This window comes from Diorhabda carinulata, chromosome 10 (assembly GCF_026250575.1).
Source record: "Diorhabda carinulata isolate Delta chromosome 10, icDioCari1.1, whole genome shotgun sequence".
Classification (NCBI taxonomy): Eukaryota; Metazoa; Arthropoda; class Insecta; order Coleoptera; family Chrysomelidae; genus Diorhabda; species Diorhabda carinulata.
The window spans coordinates 3,482,835-3,496,978 of record NC_079469.1 but is presented as its reverse complement, the minus strand read 5'-3'; the positions used below and the strand labels follow the sequence as shown (position 1 = coordinate 3,496,978).

The 14,144-nt window shown below is 34.2% G+C and overlaps 1 protein-coding gene across 1 annotated transcript in view; it reads left to right on the top strand.

The window, feature by feature from the left end:
* Positions 1-14,144, top strand: part of LOC130898685 (uncharacterized) — a 21,996-nt gene extending 7,852 nt beyond the window's left edge. Inside the window, exons 10-20 of the mRNA XM_057808143.1 lie at positions 72-358; positions 1,935-2,158; positions 2,349-2,674; positions 2,734-3,408; positions 7,766-8,009; positions 8,073-8,385; positions 8,444-8,769; positions 10,864-11,064; positions 11,123-11,432; positions 12,891-13,196; positions 13,786-14,144. Of these exons, the coding sequence (XP_057664126.1) occupies positions 72-358; positions 1,935-2,158; positions 2,349-2,674; positions 2,734-3,408; positions 7,766-8,009; positions 8,073-8,385; positions 8,444-8,769; positions 10,864-11,064; positions 11,123-11,432; positions 12,891-13,196; positions 13,786-14,065 (3,492 nt within the window). The 3' untranslated portion in view covers positions 14,066-14,144. The remainder of the gene's footprint in view (positions 1-71; positions 359-1,934; positions 2,159-2,348; positions 2,675-2,733; positions 3,409-7,765; positions 8,010-8,072; positions 8,386-8,443; positions 8,770-10,863; positions 11,065-11,122; positions 11,433-12,890; positions 13,197-13,785) is intronic.

Here is a 14,144-nt window from a genome sequence, read left to right as displayed (position 1 = left end):
TTCTCAACCTCTAGGGCAAAGATAAAAGATTTTTACAGAAACTTGTACAATATAACCTCAAAATTTTTCAGGTATATTCTCGGATAACTCCACCGAACGCTTGGAATAGAAAAACAATTGACAAAATCTTAATATTAGGCAATCTCCTGTATAAAGAATGTCTAGCTTGTAAAGCTTCGGTCGATATAAAATTAGAACACCTGCCAGCTTTGTTCACTATAGGTCCTTACATAGTCGAAATATATATTTTTGGTAATCTCTTCGCCGATCTAATATACAGATCATGTAACTGTCAATTGAAAATGTCACTAGAATCGTTTTTCGAAAAATGCACCAATGGTATTCTACAAATAGGAAGGTAATGACCACAATCATATATATCAAACTCGAATTTTATAATTCCAATACAAAAACAACTCGCAAATTCATTTATTAATGAAAGTAATTATTATTTGGGAGTTTTGTAGCTGGGGGTTGAGCATGTAATTTAAGCAGTGGTATTTATGTTACGAATCACATAGCGGGCTTGGGGTGGTCATTTGGACGATTTGAAATGGGGGTTATGTCATGTCAGTATTGACATAAACGGTGATACTGTGATTGAATCGATACTTGTATTGGCAATACCAAACAATGGTTAGGTTAGGTTAGGTTAGGTTAGGTTAGGTTAGGTTAACAATATCGTACACATCGACCGACCTATTCAGAGTTCTCTTGAAGACGATAACTTGGTTTTTTCGAAATATCCTGCACCAATCCAAAACTGATTCCGAAGATTTTGGTATCGAACGTTCCTCTGGAGAGGAAACAATTTATTACGGGGTCGTCCGCATACAATTGGACCATTTTCAAACGGTGACGAGAGACTGGAATATCATAAGTTTAGATGATGTATAGAACGGGGTATAGTTTGGATCCTTGTGAAACGCCATTAAGGGAGTAAATGATTGAGATAGACACTAATGGAGCGGTTGGTAGGATATGATTATATCAATTTTTCACTCGGACTTGACAGTCGGATAGTCAAAAGCTTCCTAACAAGTCCGGCATGTCAGACCTGATCGAATGCCTTCTTACATACATGAAGATAGCAGTCTCTTCGATTGGTTCCTCGAGTTATGATAGTTTGAAGATTGGTGATCGTGTCCCTGATCAGGCGTTCAAAGATTTTACCCTTGAAGCTGAAGAATAAGATTTAGGCTTGGTAGAATCTTTGCCAGGAACGTATTTATACCATATCGTTGTTCTGTCTTCTCGACCGACAAAATAGGACGATAGATATTATATTCGATCTCAAATAAACTCGACATAACGTCGTAAATTGCTCGATTTTGGAATAAACGAACTATAAAGTTTTTATTTTTATATTAATCTATACATCTACATATATTAATGCATCTAAATGTTCTTGATTTTAGATCTCTTCTGTTTTAAAATTAATTTTTATATCAAAAGTTCTAAGAAATAAGAAATTAAATAAATCATCTACGTATATCTACATATGATTAGTATCATGTGACCGATGACAACAAATCTTATTGGTTCTGGCTATTATGAACACCTCAAGGTTCGTAGAGAAGGTTGTCTCATAATATGTGTTCGACAGCGGGAAGCCGTTACGTCACTTGCATAAGATCCGAAAAATAATTAGTGTTACCGTTTGATTTGTACCATTTGCGATTAATTCTTGCTTTGTATCCACATATTTGATTGTTTTTTCATTTTAAAATATTATTTTTATATGACTTAGTTGTCTGTCAGCTTTCAACAGATGACGTCATCGTAGATCAGGGTAACATATTCCATACCAACCTAACGATAATGAATTGTGAGTTGTAGCATTGGTATTTTTGAAAATTTTTATGAATATCGATATTTTTAATTAAGATAGAAATGTAAAAGTAATTTACGAATCACTGTTGTGATTATTGTAGGTGTCATTTGGCAGTTTGGAAACAGAGAAATATGTTTTATTGTTTCGATCCGTATTCAAGAAATAACGAAGGTTTCGCCACTACTCACGGGATGGCGTGCGTCTCGATGCACGCATCTTTGGACTCTGTAATAGAATTGATAGCATATAATTATGATAAGGATTCAGTTTTTTATCTGCATGCTTTGAAAGTATGTAAGATTCATAGAGACCCGTGTCAATCAGGTAAAATATTCAAATAATACAGATAATTTTCATTATCAAAATAAAAATATGTCGGATTAGGTCATAGATCTTAATAAATTTCCATTTAACTATCATGTGAATCGTACGTCGCTGCTACGCACGATCAAGGATACAGAGCACAAGGTTTGAGCTCTAACCTTGGTAGTTACATGATTATTATTTTATGCAGGTCGTTTTCCGAGACATCTATCCATGGACGATTTCCCTGTGGATACATTTAAAAAATACAAAATGAGGAAATCGAAGAAAAGCGCAACAGAAAAACCTGTGACTGTAGATTATTCAGCTGTGGCGATGAGAAGACTTTTAGCTGGTGAAAGTCCTCAAGTGTCGGTGTTAGAAATTGGTTCTACAATAGGAAGCATTAGATTAGACGAAATGCAAACAGCCTTATGCAAAAAATGTCCTTCTTTGTCTTTCCTTAAACTAGAACCTAAAAAATCCATGGGAGATATTGTAGCTGATTTAGATAGACCAAGTTTATCTGATACACAAGTAAATAGTTATAAAAAAGACTTTAAGTCCCCTTCGGTTATTTATATTTGTATTTTCAGATAGAGCCTCCCTTACCTCAACAATCTAGTTTAGCAGAACCAATCGAATTTATGGATTTGGACGACTTTGAATTAACCATGGAAGAAATAGAGCTAGAAGTTCCTCCCGCCGAAGGAGAAGGACTCGGAGCGGAAGGTTACAAAAGAGCGTACGTAGAAGGTGGAGCAGGAGCTCCAGGTGAAGAAACAGGAGCGCCTGAAGAATGGTACTATGCCACGGATAAATATTCCCAATTCGTATTGGAACAAGAACGTAGTAAAATCTCCGAGGAAATCAACACCGATTTGACGTATTTCCCTATAAGGAAAGACATACTTTATCCAACTTACGTTCGAGGTAAACAACAGATGCAATATCGTTTGCAAAAATATAAATTTACTGACGAGGATTGGGAAAATTATTTACCGCCGTCTCCACCTGAAATAACGAGATCGCAAGAGCTCAAGAAAGAAACGAATTTCATTGATCTGCCGGACGATACTCAAATCATTTTGGGAAGCAAAAATGTGGGGGATTTGGGGGAGCCTGTTGAGTATATAGCGCCGTTCATTTGTATAATGGCCAGCGTTGTTGCGAAAAAATATTCCCTCGGCTCTTGGACTGGGGATATCGTCGATTATATATTGAAATGCGGTAATGAATTATATTCTGCTTCAAAGTTTAGATACGATCAGGTAAGTATCAAAAAATGTGCTCAATCCTTCAACAAGTTATTTATCGATTTCAACCAATGATGAAACATTCAACATTCAACATTCAACATTCAACATTCAACATTCAACATTCAACATTCAACATTCAACATTCAACATTCAACATTCAACATTCAACATTCAACATTCAACATTCAACATTCAACATTCAACATTCAACATTCAACATTCAACATTCAACATTCAACATTCAACATTCAACATTCAACATTCAACATTCAACATTCAACATTCAACATTCAACATTCAACATTCAACATTCAACATTCAACATTCAACATTCAACATTCAACATTCAACATTCAACATTCAACATTCAACATTCAACATTCAACATTCAACATTCAACATTCAACATTCAACATTCAACATTCAACATTCAACATTCAACATTCAACATTCAACATTCAACATTCAACATTCAACATTCAACATTCAACATTCAACATTCAACATTCAACATGAAGCCTATATTTTGTAATGCAAAATTTTCTTAAATGTCTTAGAAAATCTACATTAAACAAAAATTTCAAATAGAAAATCATTTGATAGAAAGACCTCGAAGGAAAATGCATGCGTCCTTATTCAGAAAATCGCCGAAAAAAAAGCATAAGAAAATTCTAGCAAGATGAATTTTGTTATAAGTCGAAGACAGGCTTATTTACAGCAACTGCTCAAAGAAACGCGAAGAGGTTGCTGTAAATAGCTGGACAGTTAGAAGAAGACTTAAAGCAACTAACCTTTAGCAAAAAGGTGCCAGCCGCAAATTAACAGAGTGTATGGTAGGAGAGGACGAGTCTAGAGGAGACCTGGAGAGAGGTTTGCGCGGTGATGCAGGTCCTGGACATATAACAAACTATTCTTTTCCTACAAGATGACATCCTTTGAGTTTGAGGATCATTATGCGTTAAAATTGATATTTGTTTTAAATTTTAAAAGAATATTTAAACCTCTTCCCCTTCTTCAATATGTTACTAATGTTTGCTTGAAAGTAAGATGCTCAAATGGAGTTGACTCAAGTATTTATGCAAACGGCGTAGCTACCAACATCTATCAAAAATGTTTCAAATCTTTCTCATACATAGAAAAATTAAAAACTCTACGAATTAATAACTATCTTTGACTTTGAAACTATGAAGTAAAAACCGAGTTGGTTTTTTTTTTAAACTGGCGGTGGAGCGGAAGAATTAATGGCGATCTGATATATAGAAGAAATTTTAGGTTATCACGTCGTTTCATCAATGAAAATTTCATCCTAATGCTGGACGATATCCAAGGAAAAAGACGTTTGGAATAAGAATCCGATCAAATAATTTTTTGGAGGAATACCTCGTGCCAAAAGTGATGTTTGCTAAAAGTCCGGTGTGCCCTATTCATTAAACATCGTTTCATCGTTTAATCACATCAAGGACCTTCAGAATCCGTACGGCAGTATATACTGGATGTCGAAATATCTGTTGAGCATATATAGGATGAACTTAAGCTCGGGCTAGAAAGCTTGCACTAGCTAACGAATGACCTCAAAACGGTACTTCCTGAAGATTGGGATAGCATCGAACAAAAGTTATGGGATCCATGGAAAAGCTATTAGAAGCTGCGGAGGGAACCATAAAATATTGATGGGCTAATTTCAAATAAATTATCATGAGCTCTAGCCATTTTGCATTGTTTAAAAAAAATAACTCAATAACAATATATACCACTAATTATAAAGATAAGATTAATGGGTTTGAGGTGTTATAATCAGAAAAAAAAGTACGAGGTCTGTCTATTAAATAACGAGACTGCGCGCTTAGAGGGCGCCCTAGACGGGTGGAGTACAAAACGTATAGTGCGTTAGGTATCTAAATTTCTCGTCAAATTGAAAAAAAACTCCAATTGCGGGCTATAAATTACTGCAAGAGGCTTATGGGGACAATTCTCTATCTCGTACGCGTGTTTTTTAGTGGTTAATGCGCTTTATTGAGGGACCACTGAAGATGACCAGCGCCTAGGTCGCCCTGTGACTGTTTCAACAATGACCAAAATTAACCAAATTGTGCGTGCAGTTCGTCGAATGAGCATCCGGATGATTGCCGAGGCTGTAAACGCCGATAAAGAAACGGTTAGAATACTTTTACATGACAAAAGTCTGTTCGAAGCTGGTGCCAAAAAATCTGGCTCCAGACAAAAAGCTCTTGCGTCAACGGGTCTGCTAAGATTTCCTTGAAAGGTTAGAAAGGTTAGAAAAAGATCTGATTTGATAGGGACCCGATTTGAGGCGGTGGAAGCGGTAAAGCAAAAAAACGGCAGAGCTCCTGAACGCCCTCACCAAAGAAGACTTCCAGCACTGCTTCGATCAATGGAAAAAACGTATGGAAAGATGTGGGCGAGGAGAGGGAAGAATATTGAAGGGGAACATTCGAATGTATAAAATCCTTTTTTGCAACCAGTCTCGTAAGGTGTAGAATTTTTACTATAGACTTTAGACAGCGAATGTTTATACTGAAATAGACGTTTTATTATTGGTTAAAATCGGTGAAAGCGTTCACAATCTAAATAGGCCCGCGGCATTCACGAAATTACGTGACAAAATTAATAGTGGAAAAACATTTTTTGTCTATGCGCTATTTTTTAAAAAAATAAATACACCAAAAAATCGGTACAAATTTTGTTTTTTGCGTTTTGCGCTGAATCTATGCAAGATTCGTTTTTATTACTATGGGCAATATTGTAGAGAATTGAAAAATCTTCAAAATAAGGTTTTATACATTAAATTTTGATAATTTGTTGCTTAGATAATTTAACCGAAAGGAGAAAATTTTGAATTTTTTAAATTGCTTATAATTTGTTTAATTTTAAATATAAAAGTTTCTTATTCACTGAAAACCGAGATCTCGATGTACTTAATCAATGCTCTAAATAAGGGCCGTGTGGCGACAATAGTTTTTGCAAAACGGCAATTAAACCATAGGAGGCCCTTTTTAATCAAAGAGCCATTCTTGCTCATCTTTTAATTTTTTTTGCCTCAAAAAAGTGTTCAAAAAAGGATGAAAAAATTTTTAAACAATTTATTGTTTTTTAAACATTTTATGAAAATATCGTAATACCAATGTCATATTCGGAAAGCTGGCAGTTTAATTTGGGGCGAAGTGAATTTTTTGTATGAAACCTATAAATGCGTTCAAGTAAAGCAGTAAATACGAAATAATACCCCATAAAATTAAGTATTTCCACCTAGAATGCAAAGTATTTTATGCCAGTATGGATAAGTGTTTGTTTAGTTAATAAATAAGTCTAATTGCAAAATGCATAGAGGGGAAAATTCTATGAAAATTATTAATTTTAGCAAAAAACCAATGTGAAAGAGAGCTAATTTTAGATAAACAGTTAGCCCAGTTAAAAAAAAAGATCAAAATCGGTCCAATAGTTACTGAGACAGTGTCACTTATACTGCTACCAAATGCACATTTTCAATAATAGATTATTGAAACTTTTATTGATAAAAATTTCAAGCTTCCCCTACAAAATGACACAAAAAATATTCCTTAAACAAAGCCGCAGTGAATTTAAAAAAGAATGTCTAACCTCGCCCCAAATTAAACCGCCAGCTTTCCGAATATGTCATTGGTATTACGATATTTTTATAAAATGTTTAAAAAACAATAAATTGTTTATAAATTTTTTTACCCCTTTTTTGAACACTTTTTGAGGTCAAAAAAAAATTCAAAAAACTGAGATGAGGGATTTTTAGTTTTTTAGTTCAACTCTTTTTCTCTCCAACGCTACTTTCCAAATAATGATAGGACCATTGGGTGAGGAAGAATGGCCCTTTGAAAAAAAGGGCCTCCTATGGTTTAATTGCCATTTTGCTAAAACTATTGGGGCCACAGGGCCCTTATTTAGAGCATTGATTAAGTACATCGAGATCTCGGTTTTAGTGAATAAAAATATTTAAAATTAAACAAATTATAAACAATTAAAAAAATTAAAATTAAATTATCTAAGAAACAAATTATCAAAATTCAATTTATGAAAGCTTATTATGATGAATTTTCAATTCTCTACAATATTGTTCATAAAACAAAAACGAGTCTTGCATAGGTTCAGCGCAAAACGCAAAAAACAAAATTTGTAGCGATTTTTTGGTGTTTTTATTGCTTAAAAAAATAACGCATAGACAAAAAATGTTGAATTTTATGCACATAACTTTTATTCAGCCCCTAAAACACGATGGTATCATTTTTTTTCTGCTATTAATTTTGTCACCAAAATTCTTTTTTTTTTTTCGTAAGTGTCCTGGCCTAAAGGAGTGAAATTATAATTTTTCAATCCTCAGGTATCGAAATTGGAAATCCCTCGTATTACTTTAGGAAACAATGCCTATACAGTTCTTGTGGAATATATATTTGATAGTCATGTAAGACAAAACATCTTAGAGCTTGCACTGGAGAAAATTTTATTTGTAAGATCTGATACAGGGGTAATAGTTACCCCAATGTATGCGTGCGCAGTAATTAAAAAGAACTACTTGTACTATGTTTACGATCCTTTCGGAAATAACGAAGTCGGACTCAGTGAAGGTAAAAGAAAAATTATTCGAGTAAAAATCATTCTACGACGTTTTGAAATAATTGAAATTTTAGGACCCGGAGGGAAGGGTATGGCGTGTTTCGCTAGATTTAAAGATCTACATTCTTTGACAACAAGAATATTGTACAATAAGAAAAAAAGAGAAACCGTAGAGAAAATTGTGTACAGTAGATTTGTTCTTAGTTCGGTGAAAGTAAAAGAAATCAGAGATTTCGGCGATGTCGAGAAGGAGAAGAAGAAAAAACAGAAAACGAAAAAAGCGGCATCCTCCGATGAAGAACCCGAAGATCGTTCTATAGATTACGACGTCGGAGAAGATGAAATGGAAGGAGAAGAAGAACACGAAGAACCCGTGAATAAAGTAGGGTAAGTATTATAATTAAATGATTGATTTCAGCGAAATTAATATTTTCAATTAAACCAGATATCAATACAAAGATGGGTATTATACCATAACCGGTACTAAAGTACTACCGAACAGGGAAGCAGCAAGTGAAGAACTCACTGAAGATCATTTCATATGCATTTGCTCCTGTTTAATCCTATTGACGACGCCTATTAATAAATGGGATACCAAGAAAGTGGATTTGGCCATGGATTATGGAATGCACGTTTTTTCGCACGCTGACGATTTGCTTATTTCGGAAAAGAGAACTATCAAAAATATTTTAGTGGGAAAGTACTTTTTCGATATTATAATTAAGATGATTAAGATCGAAGATTGGAAGCAGAATCGTCATTTGAGTTTGGGTAAGTGAGGAATTTATATTTGTTACATTTGAATGGTGATAACTACGAAATTAGTGACCCTTTGCGAGGTTTTTAATTTATAAAAAGTGATTTATGTGTAACTGCCCATGGAAAATCTCAAAACTACAAAAAAATTTATGTTTAACAAACTTTCTTTTTGTTCAGTTCCAATATTAGGAAACTGCCACGTAACTAGGAATAGGATTTTATTTGGGATGAAGAAGCTCTCTTTGTAATTTTTGTCAATTATATTAACTAATTATTTAAAAAAAATGCAAATTTGAAAATATGTATAAGCAAAAAACCTGTTTTCTCGTATTAAGAGGTATTCAGATGATTATTTACGACTCTATCAACAATTCAATTCACTAGTATCATCTTTCAGTGTTGCCAGACTTGAGAAACTATAAATGTAATTTTTTTGGGTCGTTTCCCATGTTCCAAAGATCATTTTTAACAAAATCCTTGATTATTTTCTATTAAGACAAAGTTTTCTTACTAAATTTCCTAGGATCAACAAAGATAGCGGCAAGTTTAAGTATTTTTGTGCTTTTTCGTATATATTTTTAGTTATTTTTTTTGTAAAATCATTAATCATTTTCTTGTTTGGCCATATCAAAATCTAGGATAATGAAGATTGAACAAAACTCCGGATGTTTTCTGTTCTTTTGGGGGTCATTTTTGTCCCAAATTCTTTATTGATTAAATTTCGAGATTTGTTTTTAAAAAAACCATCAGTTATTTGCTTTTTTTGTAAGTTTTCTTCACTTAATTTCTTAGAAACAAGAAAGATAGATGTAATTTCAAGCCATTTATCCTTTTTTGGATTATTTTTCTTATTTGACCGTACCAAATTCTACGAACATAAAGATTGAATAGAACTCCGGATGTTTTCTGTTTTTTTAGGGATCATTTTTGTCCCAAATTCTTTATTGATTAAATTTCCAGGTTTGTTTCTAACAAAATCTTCAATTATGTGCTTTTTTTGTAAGTTTTCTTCACTTAATTTCTTAGAAACAAGAAAGATAGCTGTAATTGCAAGACTTTAGCCTTTTTTAGCAATGACTATTAATTCATTTTCTTGTTTGACCGTAACAAATTCTAGGAACATAAATATTGAACAAAACTCCGGATGTTTTCTGTTTTTTTAGGGATCATTTTTGTCCCAAATTCTTTATTGATTAAATTTCGAGATTTGTTTTTAAAAAAACCATCAGTTATTTGCTTTTTTGGTAAGGTTTTCTCACTTAATTTCTTGGAATGAAGAAGGATACCTGTAATTTCAACCCATTTATCCTTTTTTAGATTATTTTTAGCAAATAATTTTCATTTATTTTCTTGTTTGACCGTACTAAACTCTAGGATAGAAGATTCAATATGATTCCAGATGTTTTGTCCCTTTTTAGGGTCATTTTTGCCCCAAATTCTTAATTGATGATTTTTTCAGGCCATTTTTAACGAAATCCTTGATTGTTTTCCTCAAGACAAGGTTTTCCCACTAAATATATTGAGATCAAGAAAGATTTGTATTTTTGGGAACATATTCGGGGTCATTTTTTGTAATTTCATTACTTTATCATTACAAAAATTAAAAATCACTCCAGATTATTTTATGGATCATAAAAATCAATTATAATTTTAATGTTTTGATTCTTTTTGTCCTAAATTCCTCATTGAATATTTTTTGAGGTCGATTTCAACAGAATCTTTGAAAATTTTCTTTTTTGACAAGGTTTTCTCACTGAATTTATCGAGATCAAGAAAGATAGTCGTAACTTCATGCTTTTTTGACTTTTTTGTAACATATTTGGCTAAATTTTTGGTAAAATCCCTTAATCATTTTCTTTTTTGACAGTACCAAATTCTAGGATCACGAAGATGAATAATGACTCTTGATTTTTTTTCTCTTTTTGGGATCAGTTTTGTTTTAAAAAATATGAATTATATATTCAGAAACATTGTTTTTCAATTCATAATAACTTATACTGAAAATCAATAATTCGCATTCGAAGACCAATCGAGAAAAAAGCCAATTTTGAAAATGGAAAAAAGTTTATTTCCGAAATAAAATTTAAATACTAATTTTTTTTATAGGAATAGACTATCTACTAACAAAGAAACTTTCTTATTTTCTAATACAATTTTCCAACGCATGCTACGTCATACACAAAAGTCAAAATGATTTTTATCACATTTTCGATCCTTACGGCCAACCAAAAGAACTACCAGCGGGTTGGTTGCGATGCAAAGACGTTAAACAATTAAAACGACATCTTCGAAAAAAAGTAGTACGAGGTAAATATCATATTTCCGTTATTCACATCATCACTATTTTTTTAAAAATCATTTTCAGGCGCTGAATCGTACACATTTTATACGTTCGAAGTAACTTCCATAAGAAAAGCACCAAAGGACCTTGTACTAAGTCACAAATTACAAATGTATGATTTAGCCTCGACCGGGAAGAAGGAAAAGCAGGATAAACCTTTCTACGAAGACGTGGAATGGTTGAAAATGGATCCGATTGCTTGGTCTAGGAAAAACGCGAAAGCCCCTAATGGAAAAATAAGAGGCACGCCAGAAAATCTTTGGCACAATTGGGATGAAGAATATACACGAGATTTGTATTCTTTGATGGGAAACATCAACCAATATTCTTCAAGGTAGAATATAAATTTTTTAAACTTTTTCTTTTATGTTCTTTTAGTCTTCTATTGAGCTCTTTTTGAGACGCCAAGCCCCAGCTCTTCTCTCTTCTTTTTACTGGTCTACATAACCTTCTCCGTGAATTCGTTTTTAGCCTTTTGCTGAGCTCTTTTCGAGACGCCAAGCCCCAGCTCTTCTCTCTTCTTCTTGGTGGTCTAAGTAACCATCTCCGTAAATTCGTTTTTAGCCTCTTCCTGAGCTCTTTTTGAGATGCCAAGCCCCAGCTCTTCTCCCTTTTTCTTGGCGGTCTAAGAAACAGTCCCCTTGAATTCGTTTTTAGCCTCTTCCTGAGCTCTTTTTGAGATGCCAAGCCCCAGCTATTCTCCCTTCTTCTTGGCGATCTAAGAAACAGTCCCCTTGAATTCGTTTTTAGCCTCTTCCTGAGCTCTTTTTGATATGCCAAGCCCCAGCTATTCTCCCTTCTTCTTGGCGATCTAAGAAACAGTCCCCTTGAATTCGTTTTTAGCCTCTTGCTGAGCTCTTTTTGAGATGCCAAGCCCCAGCTCTTCTCCCTTCTTCTTGGCGATCTAAGAAACAGTCCCCTTGAATTCGTTTTTAGCCTCTTGCTGAGCTCTTTTTGAGATGCCAAGCCCCAGCTCTTCTCCCTTTTTCTTGGCGGTCTAAGAAACAGTCCCCTTGAATTCGTTTTTAGCCTCTTCTTGAGCTCTTTTTGAGACGCCAAGCCCCAGCTCTTCTCCCTTTTTCTTGGCGATCTAAGAAACAGTCCCCTTGAATTCGTTTTTAGCCTCTTGCTGAGCTCTTTTTGAGATGCCAAGCCCCAGCTCTTCTCCCTTTTTCTTGGCGATCTAAGAAACAGTCCCCTTGAATTCGTTTTTAGCCTCTTGCTGAGCTCTTTTTGAGATGCCAAGCCCCAGCTCTTCTCCCTTTTTCTTGGCGGTCTAAGAAACAGTCCCCTTGAATTCGTTTTTAGCCTCTTGCTGAGCTCTTTTTGAGATGCCAAGCCCCAGCTCTTCTCCCTTTTTCTTGGCGGTCTAAGAAACAGTCCCCTTGAATTCGTTTTTAGCCTCTTGCTGAGCTCTTTTTGAGATGCCAAGCCCCAGCTCTTCTCCCTTTTTCTTGGCGGTCTAAGAAACAGTCCCCTTGAATTCGTTTTTAGCCTCTTCCTGAGCTCTTTTTGAGACGCCAAGCCCCAGCTATTCTCCCTTCTTCTTGGCGATCTAAGAAACAGTCCCCTTGAATTCGTTTTTAGCCTCTTGCTGAGCTCTTTTTGAGATGCCAAGCCCCAGCTCTTCTCCCTTTTTCTTGGCGGTCTAAGAAACAGTCCCCTTGAATTCGTTTTTAGCCTCTTCCTGAGCTCTTTTTGAGACGCCAAGCCCCAGCTCTCATACCATCTTTCAAGTATGTTCGTTTTTGGTTTTTTGAGAGGTTCGTTTCAAGATATATCTCATGTTTAGGTTTTCATCGAAGACTCGTGGTAAACAAACACTAGCAAACTTAGTGGTAGCTATCGGTATGACCAAAATATACGATTTAGAAGAATGGAATTCCGCTGTCGTCGATTCAGTCCTCGTTAACGGCGATAATTACTTCATAGAATGTACTGATAGTATCAGTGAAGACGATTACGAATTAACTATCGATGATTTGATCAACGATTGTTCCATATTTCCATTCAGTTTCAAAGTTAACTTTAATCCTGTAGTCGAAGGAACTATGTTCTTAGTCAGACATACTCAATATAATTTATATAAAGCCTTAAGGTAAGTTCTATATTAAAAAAATGTTTCAATTTCTACATTATCTCAAATTCCAGCAACAAGGATAATATTGAGGCATTAAATTCGTATTTAAATAACTAACTATCCTGCTATTATGATTTTTTTTTAATCGAAAAACATTTCCTCAACTACCCCTCGTAAAATATAATATAATATAACTTCAAACGGGTGAATAATTACTATTGCTATATTTAGTTATGATACCCACTGTATAATTATGGAAAACACGCTAATTTTGCGTTTTTGATGTCGCAGAATCCATTTATCGAAGTTCTACCTGTTTAAAATTAGTACTTCCGGTTTTACTAACAATTAGATTTGTTGATTATAAAAACATAAGGCATTCTAGAGAAAAATATATATTTTGTGAGTTATCGGCAAATTAAGATAACCTAACCTAAAATAAGCAGAAACTAATCGAAGTTAAAGTTGAGGTGTCCAATTCCTTATGAAGAAGGAGGTCTTCAAGTGGGGTCTTAAAGAACAAACCCAAAACGATATAATAATATTTTTTATCACAAAATAATGATTATTAATTCGTATTTGTAATATTTACGAGTTTCCTTTCTAGGTTTTTCTTTCAAAGTTACAAAAACCGTTGCGGTTTATTATTCGCAACGAGACAAGAAAGAAAACGTCAAGTAGCTTTCGGTAAATTACAAGAATCCGAGTACTTTATGTTCGACGCCAGTTGCCGTGGCAGCCCGATGTTTTTGGAAGGAACCGGTGTTGCCTACATTCTCAGAATGACCACGTTGAACAGATTGTTGCACGTGTTAACATTAACGTTACGTGGAGGGGATTTTTACATTTACGAAGTTGAAATAACTGATTTGAAACCACTTGCATAAAAAATATCTCGATTGTAATTGTTTCGTAATAAAAGAGATTTTCATTCTAAAAGGAAATAAAAAATACAAGCTACGAAAA